This window comes from Mesitornis unicolor, unplaced genomic scaffold, assembly GCF_000695765.1.
Source record: "Mesitornis unicolor isolate BGI_N332 unplaced genomic scaffold, ASM69576v1 scaffold18592, whole genome shotgun sequence".
Lineage (NCBI taxonomy): Eukaryota > Metazoa > Chordata > Aves > Mesitornithiformes > Mesitornithidae > Mesitornis > Mesitornis unicolor.
This window is the reverse complement of record NW_010171426.1, coordinates 320-12,861: the sequence shown is the minus strand read 5'-3', so window position 1 is coordinate 12,861 and position 12,542 is coordinate 320. Positions and strand designations below refer to the sequence as shown.

Genomic DNA, 12,542 nt, shown 5'->3' with positions numbered 1-12,542 from the left:
TCACTGCTGCTCTGCAAGTGGTGCTTGTATCACTCAGCTGCCTGCAACCTCACAACCCAGCTGCAGAACCAGCAATTTCCTTCCCAGCACTGCAGGTACAGCCCACACCATGTCCCATGCTGGTGGCTGGGGTACAGACAGCACGGTTGGTGTGGTACAGTGTGTCCGGGAGGTCCCACTGCATCCCAAGAGCTCAGTGCTCTCCCAGGGCCTCACACAAAGCCCAGAGAGATGCACGGCAGAACTGCCTGGGTTAGAACGGCTGGCAGAGCCCGTGCCCACAGGCGCCTGCTCTCGCTAGCACCTCTGCCAAATGGGTTTATTTGGCTTGCCAAGACATTCCCGGCAGGTTGACAGGACAAGAGATTTCCGCATGGGCTGATCCGCTGTGGCAGCCACTTAAAAAACACTGCCAGCCAAGGGAGCTGAAACTATTAGAAAAAACACAACCAAACCAACTTTATTTACACTGAAGAGCATCCAGCAGGACCTTCCCTCCCCTGGCCACACATGCACGCACCCTGACTTCTCCCTTCCCTTACACGTGCCGCAAGCTGGGGCTCCTGCTGCCGCACCTCATCTCTCAGTGCTCTATCCGGACCACCATGACCGTGACGTTGTCCGCCGACCCTCGCTGCACTGCCTTGTTTGCCAGTCTGTTACACGCAGCTTCATATCTAGCGTCTGCTTCCAGCTTCCCTTCTCTCATCTGGATGTTCTTATCCTGTTGGGACGAGGAAAGACAGCACTGATTGCTCCCAGCAAAGCGCGTAGGTACAAGCACATGGTAATTTCCAAGCAGAACAAATAAGGACAGCCTTGGGTGTAAGGGAGGACACCCAGGCAGAAGTACATTTCTGCCAGAGTCATTTCAATCCGTGCCCCCTGCACTGACAAATCCAGCCCCCATGCTTCCTTCTCCTCACCTCCAAGCAGGACACAATGAAGTTCACAGCTTCTTCTGGTGTAAAGACTTTAAAGAGGCCATCACAGGCTATCAGAATGAACCTGGAAAACAAGCAGAGACAGGTGCCAAGGCTGAATCATTGGCTCGTCAGCTACAGCAAAATTCATACAAGCTAATTTAAGAGTACCCACACTCCAATCCAAAGGGGAGACGCCACAAAGCTCATCTGAAAATCCCTCAGAAGCACCAGAAGTCCTCCGGTGCTCCAGAACCTACCACTCATGGAGCTGAGGCAATTCAAAGTACAGGCTAAAGAGCCAGGCAAGCAATGTAAGACCTAGATCAGGATGTGCTGGCAGTCCTACTGACACTGTACTGTGAGGTGAGACCTTATACCATGCCCTGCTGGAAAGCTCCGTTATTTCTCTAGGAACTGCTTCTTTTCTTGGAGTCCTTTTCATTCACATATTTTCCCTGTGAAACAGCTAAGGCAAGGAAATAGAGAAACAGCCAGCTTACGTGCATCCCTTTAAATCCTTTACATTTCCATGCTCCTGAGGTATGTGATAACTTGAATAGAAATATTCAAGAGAAAAGCAAGCAGCTTAGCCCAGAAATGGAGGCGTAACTGCAATTGGAAAACTGCCACAAGGTATTACCTTACTGATTGTATTAACTAGGAACCAGAGTCAGCAGACAAGGAAAACTACAACCAGCCTGCCAGAGTAGCACATGTCTCTGAAGACATCGTTTCAGAGCCTGATGCTCAGAATATCTTTTGAAATCACTTGATACGGAACTCTAATCCCAGAAAAAGCAGCAGTACTGGGTTACACTCTCACCTCTGGGCGCCTGCAGGGCTACACTGACACGAAAGCTCACAGCAGTTTGTCATTGCCAATCATATGCGAGAAAAGTACCTAAAATCCTCAAATATCAAAGCCAAAATCAGTGGTATTTGTGGACAAATGGTATTTGGGCTGCTAGAAAACTCTTGGACAGGATAGGGATCCTAGAATTTGAGCCGTTAGCAACTGCTTGAGCAGTGGTGTGTGAGCTTATTCAGAGCACAAAGGAAGTCTAAGGCTCGCGTACGGTATTGCTGCTGCCAGGCTGGTTTCTCCAACAGGAGCCTTCACAGTAGCGAGGCAGCAGCAAGAGCATCCTCCAATTCTGGGTGATCAGTCTCAGCAGAGCACACAGGGTGGTGCAGCCTGTGCTACTTGTGCTGGGCAGAGCGAGGGCGCAGGCAGCCTCCTCGCGCGCAGGCACGCGTTACCTGTCGTTGTGCGTGAGCTGGCAGCGTTTGATATCTGGCACAGAGATAACACCACAGCGTTTGTACTGGCCATCCCCGATGGAGCGGGAAACTTCCAGCACTCCCAGGACTCTTCCGTCCCTGCACAAGGGAAGAAAACATTGAGAGCCCTCCCCACAGGCAGACATCTCGCTGTGCTGCCTGACGAGGATGCTCTGCGTGGTGCATTAAGCTGCCTTGTACAGATCCTGACCCACTTCCCCGGCAAGTTCAAATCTTCCCTTCAAAGTCTCCTTCCATTTCTGCATGTTTGTGTCAAGCTTTGGGAAACGAATGGAGAAGGGGAGGTAGAAGTAAAGTCACGAGAAGTAAAGGCTGTTTTCCATCTCCCTGCCCTAACTGAAGCTCGGCTTAGCCTGGCAAGCCTGGGAATTAAGGATGATATGCTGAGTTGAACTCCCAAAGGCAGAAGTTTAAATTCACAGATTATTTGGTGCCAAGGTATTCAGCAAGCTCTGCCTGTCAGGACACCAACCTTTAAGGACTGGCCTGGGACAGTCCCAAGCAGTGAGAACAACAGCACTTTCCCCAGACACTTGGTCTTTACTAACCACTGATCGCAGCCACCGGTTCCATGAAACCAGAGTTACAATCCTCCTCAGGAAGCAGTTTTGTTTGCTAAACTTTGCTAATTAATTGTGTCCTGCCCCAACAGGAGCAGCTTCCCATGCTCCACCTTGCCAGCAATCGAGCATCTTCACCCCCAGAAGGCTCTGCTGTGCATGCTGGAAAGACACAAGCTCAGTCATCTCGTAGGCCAACCAGCCCCACCCGAGATAAAAGTGAGAAGCAAGGACGTCACAAAGAGATCTGATGCTCACACACTTTGTGACTTATCTCTCGGGTCCAAAATACTGAACTACAAGCAGTGGGAGAGGCTCCCACGCAGCCGGGAAGAGGTTCCCCCAGTTCTGAAAAGAGCCAACAGACACGACCCCATTTCTTTCCTGCATGCAATGATAGATCAGTGCTAAGCAGGAGCAGCAACACGTGCTCTCCAGAGATAAGGGGAACAAGGTCCTTCAGACATGGCAGCGTGACAGATCTGAGCCCACCCCTCCCCACCCCAGGGGGCATTTCTGCCTCTCCCTCCTCCTGGTGTCACTAGGACAGAACCATATAATTGGTTTTCTATTCAGCAAAGCTGTATTTTTGAGAAAACTACAGCACTTGATTTCAGTGGGAACAGAGCTGCTCAGACACTTTGGTTTAGTTTTGGCCAGCCCTGGTATGCAGTGATCAGGGTCTGTAGCAGTTTGAGTCAGCCGGGTGCAGAAGCTGGGGGAGCACAAGGCCAGGGCAGCTGACCCAAGCTGGCCAACAGGGTTATTCCATACCATAAACATCACACTCACTACACACTGGGGAGTTCGCTGGGGACAGCCCTTTTCTCCAAACAGCTGCTGTTCTGCTCCCAACGCCTACTTCCCCGCTTATTGCGGCCACTATATTTTCCGAGTATAACTTTGTGTTCTTTATATTAATATTGCTATTAATACTGTCTTTATTATTATTTTATTGAATTTGTTTCTATTTCAATGTAGGGGTCTCCTCTCCTTTTCCCAGTTCTCCTCCCTGGGTGATGAGAGTCATCGGGTGACAGAACAACTGCCTAAACCCTGACACGCAGGCACTAAGACACTTCACCTGCACCACGTCTGCTCTTGTGAGGATGCCATTAAAACAAGAAACAGGCTTCACAGGGAGAGAACCTAGCCAGGGAAATCAGACACAGCTGCTGTGTTCAACACCAGCTGCCCAAACACCCACATGCTCAGGAACTTTCAGATAATCCTGCTCTGGCTCCAGAAACCTCCCTCCTACTGCAGACCACCTCAGCTCATCAGCTAACCCTCAGGGAAGCCAACACAGGCTGACAGGGAGGGCTTCTCGTGCCCTCTCAAACCATTCCTCCTCCTACAGGACAAGGAGGGAGAGGCGACGCTGCAGGCAAGGCAGCAAGTTCTGTTCTCAGCCACAGCAAGTGACAACTTCTTAAACAATCAAGTCCAGCTCTAAGTCAAGCTTAAGCACTTCCATGTTTGTGTCACTCTGTCAGGCCTTCCATGGGTTCCTGCCTCGCAGCACAGCATCCTGCCACCACTGGAAGCCCCTGGGAAACCAGCCCCCATCAGCCCACTTGCACCACTGAATCCATGGACACCTCAGGCACTATTGGGCCTTCCACAGACTGCAGTGGATTCTCTCTGGGCTCTCAGCATGAGCATTGGGCTCAGGAAACTCCAGAAACTCAGTGCTCAGGCTTGAAGTTGGACTAGAGTTTAGGTTTGCTCCCTTGAGGCACTCACCTGACATTTCCCCCAGCTTTCTGTATCCGCATACGCTCCTCATACTGGGTGGGGTTGTGCTCCTTACTGAGGCTTAAGGCCGCGTGTTTCTGACTCTCTTCATTGTAACGACACAGAATAGCCTGTGCTGACAAAAGACCCTCGTAAGTAAACAGCCACAAAACTGCAGCAAGAAGAACTTGAAGGATTGCTGCAAGCTGTAGTGAATGGGGCCATGTCTGGCTGGCAGTGTTCCTCAGGCTCAGTCCTAGGCCAGTGCTGGACAATGCTTTTATCAGTGCTCTGGATGCAAGAGCCATATGCACCATCAGCAAGTTTGCTGATGACACCAAACTGCGAGGTGGTGTTGACTCTCTTCAGGGACAGAGAGATCTGGATAGACTGGAGCATCAGGCAATCAATGGCATAAAATTTAACAAGGCCAAATCCACCTGGGATGGAGTAACGCCAGGCCAAAGTATGGACTGGGAGAAGAGTGGCTGGAGGGCAGCCCTGCAGAAAGGCATCTGGGGGTGCTGGTGGGCAGCAGCTCAACAGGAGCCCGTGGTGTGCCCTGGCACCGAGAGGGCAAACACAGCACGATCAGTTGGGCAAGAGAGGGAATTGTCCTGCTGTGTTCAGTGCTGGCATGGCCTCACTGTAAGTGCTGTGTGCAGTGCTGGGCCCCACTGTTTAAGGATGTGAAGGTCCTCTGAATGTGTCAAGAGGAAGGCAACCGAGTTGGTGAAAGGCTGGAAAGAAGGTCCTGTGAGGAGTGGCTGGGGACTTTGGGTTTGTCTACTTTGGAGAAAAGGAGGCTGAGAGGCAACTTCATCACTCTCTGGAGCTTCCTGAGGAGGGGATGTGGAGAGGAGGTGCTGAGCTCTTCTCCCTGGGATCCAGTGACAGGATATGCAGGAATGGCTCAAAGCTGCACCAGATTTCCTTACCAAGGGGGAGGTCAAACACTGGAACAAGCTTCTCAGAGACTGCCCCAAGCCTGTCAGTGTTTAAGAGACGTTTGAACAACGCCTTTAATAACACACTTTAGCTTTTTGTCAGCCCTGCAGTGGTCTGGCAGTTGGACTGGACGATCATTGTAGGGCCCTTCCAGCTGAAACATTCTGTTCCAGACACTGCAAGGTGTTTAGCGCCACCAAGAGAGAGCTACCATACACAGCTGTTTTACACTATGGGAGACAACGCAACCCTGTCCCCACCCAAAACAAGATGCTTTTTAGGAACACCTGGGGAGCTCATGGCAATGGGGACACCCCACACAAACACCCCACTCTTCAGGGTTAGTCAAGCTCTCGGAGGAGATGAGACGCCAGCAGTGGGCTTCTCCGTTCTGCTTACCCGGCTGTCCCCAAGGTTGGCTATGTAGAGAATGTTGTCGACAGCCAGGACACAAGTAGCTGTGGAGCCATCCTTCCACGCTGGCTTCCTGAAGGGAGCAAAAATGAGATTAATAAGGGGGAAAGCAATGTTTAAGAAGTTAGTGACAGAGTGCTGCTGGGGACTAAAGGAAGTGACACGTGCCAACACACAGCAGTGAGCTGGCACAAGGCTCCAGCAGCTGCCTGCAAGCAGCAAGGGAAACTGTTCGTGGTAAACAGTGAGCTGGACAAGGACGGAGGAGCTGCACAAAGCAGCACCTTCTAAATGCATGGTCGATGCCCAACTGGTTCAAATACTGCCAGCCACTCCCCACACCAGCCCTTCCTCAGTCAGCTCGCAGGAAAGCTCATCTGCAGCTGGAACATGCGCAGCCCCAATGACTGCCCAGAAGCTGCAGCATCGTGAGCAACCAACCACGCAAACTCCTCCTCAGAGGGCTCCTTCTTTGCAGCAAGGCACAGTCAGGGCTGCAGCAGAGCTGGCTTCCCTTGCTGCAGCATCGTGAGCAACCAACCACGCAAACTCCTCCTCAGAGGGCTCCTTCTTTGCAGCAAGGCACAGCCAAGGCACAGCAGAGCTGCCTTCCCTTGTGTTTTTGTTTTCCTTCCTTTCTCACAGCACCTCTCCCTGCCCACGTCAGTCCTCGCCACCCCACCTCAGCAGCAATGCCACTCGTTCAGTCACCCTCCTGGTATTTCACTTGCTGTAGTTAAGCTTGTATCTCTAGAGCTCTGGGTAAGATGAGAAGTGTTTCTTAGATTACAACTGCCAGACTAATTCTCCCCACAACGAGGCCCGGCTATGCTGCCACTCTTCACTGAAAGCAGCTTTGAGAGACTGACTTCTAGGGATATTTCATCCATTTTTTTCTAACTTTGAAGGTGTGGCTGAATGAAGATAATTTATTTTGTCATCAACACAGCTATAGCTAACGATCCTTTGTAGCACCTTTGTCACAAGTCACATTTCTGCCCAAACTGAGACTGGTTTGGGAATGACACTGTCGTGACAAAGTCAAGGAAGCTTTTTCCTTTTGCCTGATCAAACTTGTTGATCTGATTAAGAGACTGGGCCAATCTACAATTTACTTAAAATTGAAAGTTTGGAGGGAATCTCAGAACCAGACACATCAACAGCCTCTCCATCTGTGTTAGAGGTGTTACTATGAAACTTTAAAAAACCCCAACAGACCCAAACACGTAAAGAACTGGTCCAAAACTGATTGTGTTTTAAATGCAATCTAGTCCAGACAGTCCAGACAGCTGGCGTGTCAGTTCAGCAGAGACTGAGAGAAGGTAAAGGTGCTTGCACTCAAAACCCAGCTTAGAGGCAGGATGGCATTTATCCCACAGAGTAGCTTTCCAGCTTAGTTTTAAAAGAACCTGTAAGAAACAAACTTAAGATGAAGGACATTCTTCATCAACGTGTCCGTTTCCAGAAGAAGTGAAAAAAGCCCAATTTAAACTTACACTGGGAGAGTTAAAGTCTTTCAATGTGGGGCAGTAAAAACAACCTGACCTGTGCTCCAGCCTGGCAAACACATACTCACCAACAGGAATGCAGCTCTAAAGAGAGCTGCACGCAGCAGCCTGCAACATGCTGCCCTACAGATACCCTCCTGCCGCACTCTGATGCCATCAACAGAGAGATCCCATCTCAGGCAGTGTGGGATAAGTCACTTCAGCAACATGGTAAGTCTTTAAAAGGCAAACAAGATGCCCTGGTAAGGACAGAGATGCATTTTGGTTCTTTCATTTACCACGAATGTGTATTTTTAGTCTAAGGGGTCCCACAGACCACTTACCACAGAGTAAGACCAGAACACGCCATGACTGACCTCAGGCAGGCATGCAGCTGGCAGAGTTACAGCGTAGCTGTGCTTGAATGCATGGGGTTTTGCCAAAGCATAGGTACAACTTAAGGTTTCTTCTGCCCTGCTCAGAACCAAGGCCTGCAAGATGCAAGCTGAAAAAATACAAACACATGGGAAGCATTTGCACTTACTGGCTGGATGCCTGCTTTAGAAACTCTTCATCTGTGTGTTTGAAAGTGTCCAAAAGGCATCTCTTCACAGTTTTCTCCACGCTGACTACCTCACCTGTCAGACATGGAAAACAGCAGCAAAGCTCCAGCAAAAACATCTGAGTAATCCCAGTCCCTCCCATCACTCACCCAACGTTCAATCAGGCAGCACATCTCTCAGACCCTGTGCAGAGTAGCTAGGGCACATCCCAGGCTCATGCTACCAAAAATCTGCATGGCAGCAAGTACGAAGACTTCATGACATACCCCTCTCCCCCATGGGCATATTTTCCATCCTGAAGTAGCACTGCCAAAACTGGCAACAGCACATCTTACACTTGCTTAGTGGATCACAACTGGGTACCTGTACCCTTGTTCCAAAAAGGCTTCCAGCCTGTCTCTCCCTCGGGGACAGCGCAGCCTCGCAAGCCCGCCGGGAATAAGGGATAGCAACTGTAAAACTGTGCCCAGACAAACCAGTTTCCCTATCCACTGCCCTAATGTTGACATGATGGTTGCCCTACAGTCCTTATTGCACTCCTCTCACCTTTAGGAAATTTCTTAATCAGGTTTTGATGCAGATTCTGTGCTGCAAATTTTGAGGCTCGGACTCCCCCGTGGCCATCAAAGACAGCGAAGTACGAGACACGTGTGCTGTGAGGGAACAAGAGGAGCAGAAAGGGGCTAAGAAAGGCTGTTAGCCAGGGTGGGGGGGCGGGTAACACCCATAGTCTCCATAACACCCTGCCCTGTGTTGCCCTGACTGAATAAATCCTGCGCTCCAGGGCCCAATGACAGCAAGTCTCTAAGCTCACACATTCAAGCATTTACATGGTTTGTGTGTGCAAGCACTGAGCTGAGAACTGCCTTGCAATTTTCCACCCATCAAGAAAACAAAGGGCAGAAGAGTTTCTAGACCACAGCCTGGCATACAAGCAGCTAAACACTTCACCTCAAGGGCACTGCAGCTCCCCAGTACTACAGACATCAGTTCAGCCAACCCTACAGATCTTTCCATGCCTAAACACGCTGAAACCAAGCTACAGACAAGAAACTCAGAACCCTCAGCACATCAAGCTCTCAGCACAGTATTAGTTCAGAAGCTAAATCAGGATGGTGCTTAAGAGTGTTACTTTAAACGCACACACCCCCACTGTGCACACTTCTATGTTTTAATTTGCTAAGAGATTTAAACTTTTCAAATGAGAGAGTTCTGACATCTGTTTTCTTTTCTTCGAGTGTTCTGCACTGCCACAGTTTGGGTTTTACACACTGTAAAATCCCCAAGGCAAGGCCTGATTAGTTCTAACTAAACTGGGAGTCTCTAAACATCCATGCTTACATTTGGGTAACAGAGGCTCAATATCCAGAGTTACTGGGCCCTCACAACCCTTGCAAAGTCAGTGACTGAGTCCACTAAGCCTCACTCAAAAGGAGGTATTTGTGTATCAAATGCTCCTGTGATCTGCACAGGAACGCAGCCAATGGTTCAACCCTGAGCTCCCAATAAGCCCAAACCACAGGCCACAATGCAGGCGTAGCTCTGAGCATCAGCTGCTCAAAGCAAACAGGATCATCACATCACGGGCTTTGCCGGAGCTCCTTCACCCCTGGCACAGCTGCCGTCCACAGCTTTATTCTGGCATTTGGGGCCCACTTACATTTGGGAGGGCAGAGGCTGGCATTCCTCGGTGATATCGTTTAAGATGACGTGTGCATCCTGCATATCTTCTCTTTCCCCTTTCCTCTCTGCCACATAACCCTTCAAGCCAAGAATGCCCACTGACCCTAAGGGGAAGAAAGCAGACACATGCACACAAATCAAACTCCTTCATCTCCTCAGCTCAGGCAAAAAACCAGTAAAACAGCGACCACTTTTCAGCTTTCAGAGCCCTACTCTGGCAGCACAGCAAAGTACGGCCCTCACCCTGCAACAACACATCTGGCACCTTCTCTTGAACGAGACAGATTTACTTTGTAACGTGGGTTTTTAAGTGCCTCCAATGTCAGCTGCTATAAAAGCCGCTTGCCCCCATTTTGACCAGGCAGCACTGCTGGGCATCAGACAGGGCTCCTACCAAAAAGGGACAGGGGAAGAGTGCAGCACCGAACCTGCAGATTAAACAAAGTGCAGCTTTAAAGAGGGTGCTAAGTACAGGAAAGCAGGGCCTGCTGCTTCCAGAACACGTCCCTTCCTTTGGACCCCTGAACACATCTAGCTCCTAAAGCTGCAGCACTGCAGCTGAAGTCAAATGGTCCATGTTACTGCTGGTCCCTCTCTCGGGCTTTCTCAGCAGCCACACAGTGTAGAAATTTGTGGATGTGGCAAAGAAAGCCAGGGTAGCTCTCACTTTCCAGAGGTTTCACAACCAATCCCCCTCTTGGCAGCACAGGAACTTATCCTCCAGATACTGAGGTGCTCACTGCTCAGCTTCTGCCACTGCAGCAGGGCTGGTAAGAAGGCCTGGGTTAGGGAGGCAGAGGGAGCCGAGGGGCTTCCACAGAGCACAGGAGGCTGAAATGCAAGCGAACTGAAGAACCAAAGTTTAGCTTTGGTCTGGACTTTCTCAGCCCAACGTCAAAAGTACAAATCAAGTACATTTGTTTTCAAGTTGTCTGAAAACCTTTACAAACTTTCTTTTCCACAAGTTCTTCCCTGCCATTCTTCTCTTCCTCCTCCAAGGATTTTCTTTTCTCTCCTTTCCCGTGGCTCCCTGCTGATGAGACCTGCTCAGTAGCACTGGAGGCTGAAAGAAAGAAAAATGCAGGCAGCTGACATCTCCCAGCTCTGTTTTACTTGCATAAAGTCACCAGCAAGTCCTTTTACACCAAAGCACTCTCAGGAGCACAGGCTCGCACACTCAGACAGCACAAAGTGCCCCGAGCTCTTACTGAACAAGGTGCTCCAGCTGACCACAGACACACCCACACATCACTCAGTGTGCGTAACCCACAGCACGTGGCGCTGTCTGACCCAGCAAGCGCCACTTTGGTCGCTTCCCGTTGCGCGGCCCTACCTCAGGCATAGTGCAGTTGCGTTTGCTGGCAAGCCCTTGATTCTCCCCACCACCCTGCACTTTGTTTCTTAGCTCTCAGCCTTTTTGCATCTAACTGCTTGGGAAGTTAACGTTTCAGGTTGGAATGCTCCTGAATTATTATTACTATCACCATTATCATGGCCTACAAACGGTGCGCACAACAGTGCAAATAAGTTTATTTTAATACGCTGAACGTGCACATTTGTCAGGGGTTTCACAGGACAAGTCACAAATTAAAGCCAGCAAGCAAAATACAATTCCCCCTGACGTCAGAACCCCAGCCTTTTCCTTCTGGAGATTTATTCTCACATTGTACAAGGAATTACCTCACCTCCTCTCAGGTTCCAGCAAACACCTGGCTGCATGGAGAAAGCCTGGCCAGAGCAGCAGCCTGGTTTTGTACACCCTGCAGCTAAACAAGGCAGCTGTCTGTGCCCACAGCAGAAAAGCAACAGCAGCCAGGGCAGTGGCAGCACCAGGCCAGCGCTGCCTCCACTCTCAGTGAGGCAAGTACTCTCACAAGCACTTTTAATCCCAAAGCCTTCAGGCACAGACAGGCATCCCCAAAAGATACCTGAAGGATGTAGCTCTGGGAACAGAGCTAAGTTTACCTTTAAAGAGTCAGAATCCTGATTTAAACAATCAAGGTGCAAACAGATCACCACAGCCAGCGTCAGCCAACCCAGACACCAGGTTGACTTGCCACGTGCCCAACACAGCAGGCTACCCCAGTGAGTTTTCCAGAGGAGGGCAGGTGAGCAGAGGCTCCGCGAGCTGCCACAGCTCCTTACCTCTGTCACCACTGCTGGCTGGAGGAAGGTCATCAAAGAGTAAAGAGCCTCCTTTTCCTGGAGCACAAGAAAAAGGCAACAACTAAATACCTTTGTTCCTTTGAGGGAGCAACGCTCTATGTACACCCCTCCTGAGCTGTGGAAATTATAAAATGTCAGTTTACCAAAGTGAGCCAAGTTCCAACTTCTGTTACTGGATGGTGGGGACAGACTCAGACCTTACATTTATTTCAGTGCGTATTTATATGGAACATATTATGGATTATTTATGGAACATGTATAATGTTTTGGTTAGTAAAAAAAACCCAAAACACAAGAGGAAAGCAGGTGCTCTGCACACCGGTGCTGACAACCCAGTTATCACCTCTAACAAAGCAATGGGTTTACACAAGTTCCATCTCAAGAGCTGCTGATGCAGAAAACACAGGAAGCCAAACTAAGGGCAGGAAGGGAGCACCCATACCTGAGTCAGCACCGCTGGCTGGTGGGAGGTCATCAAAGAGCAGAGGCCCTTTCTGGGCTTCCTTCCCTGTAAGACACCAGGGCAGAGTCAGGACCTGCTGCAGGGGCGCAGGGGGTGGTTTCTGGAAGAGCTGCCCCTCAGAAGGCCACAGCTTGGGGACCCAGGAGAGCCTTAGGTGCCTTTCCTCCATCTTCAATTTAGACAGCTCCTGCATAAGCAGAACAACCCCTGCCTGGGGATGATGTGAACTTTTATACTGAAAACAGCTGCTTTTTTAATTATTATTCTCCTGCTCAACTCGCATTAACATCCCT

At 50.0% G+C, this 12,542-nt stretch overlaps 1 protein-coding gene across 1 annotated transcript; it reads right to left on the bottom strand.

Annotated features, from left to right (window-relative positions):
• Positions 1-422: 422 nt before the first annotated feature.
• On the bottom strand, positions 423-12,294 carry ILKAP (integrin-linked kinase-associated serine/threonine phosphatase; the record flags this gene model as incomplete). The annotated part of the gene is made up of 11 exons (XM_010180034.1): positions 423-724; positions 927-1,008; positions 2,187-2,306; positions 4,535-4,656; positions 5,873-5,960; positions 7,919-8,012; positions 8,484-8,590; positions 9,598-9,724; positions 10,561-10,683; positions 11,766-11,822; positions 12,229-12,294. Coding segments are annotated over 11 exons (1,127 nt in total), but the record flags the coding sequence as incomplete, so codon positions are not given.
• Between the last annotated feature and the right edge of the window lie 248 nt (positions 12,295-12,542).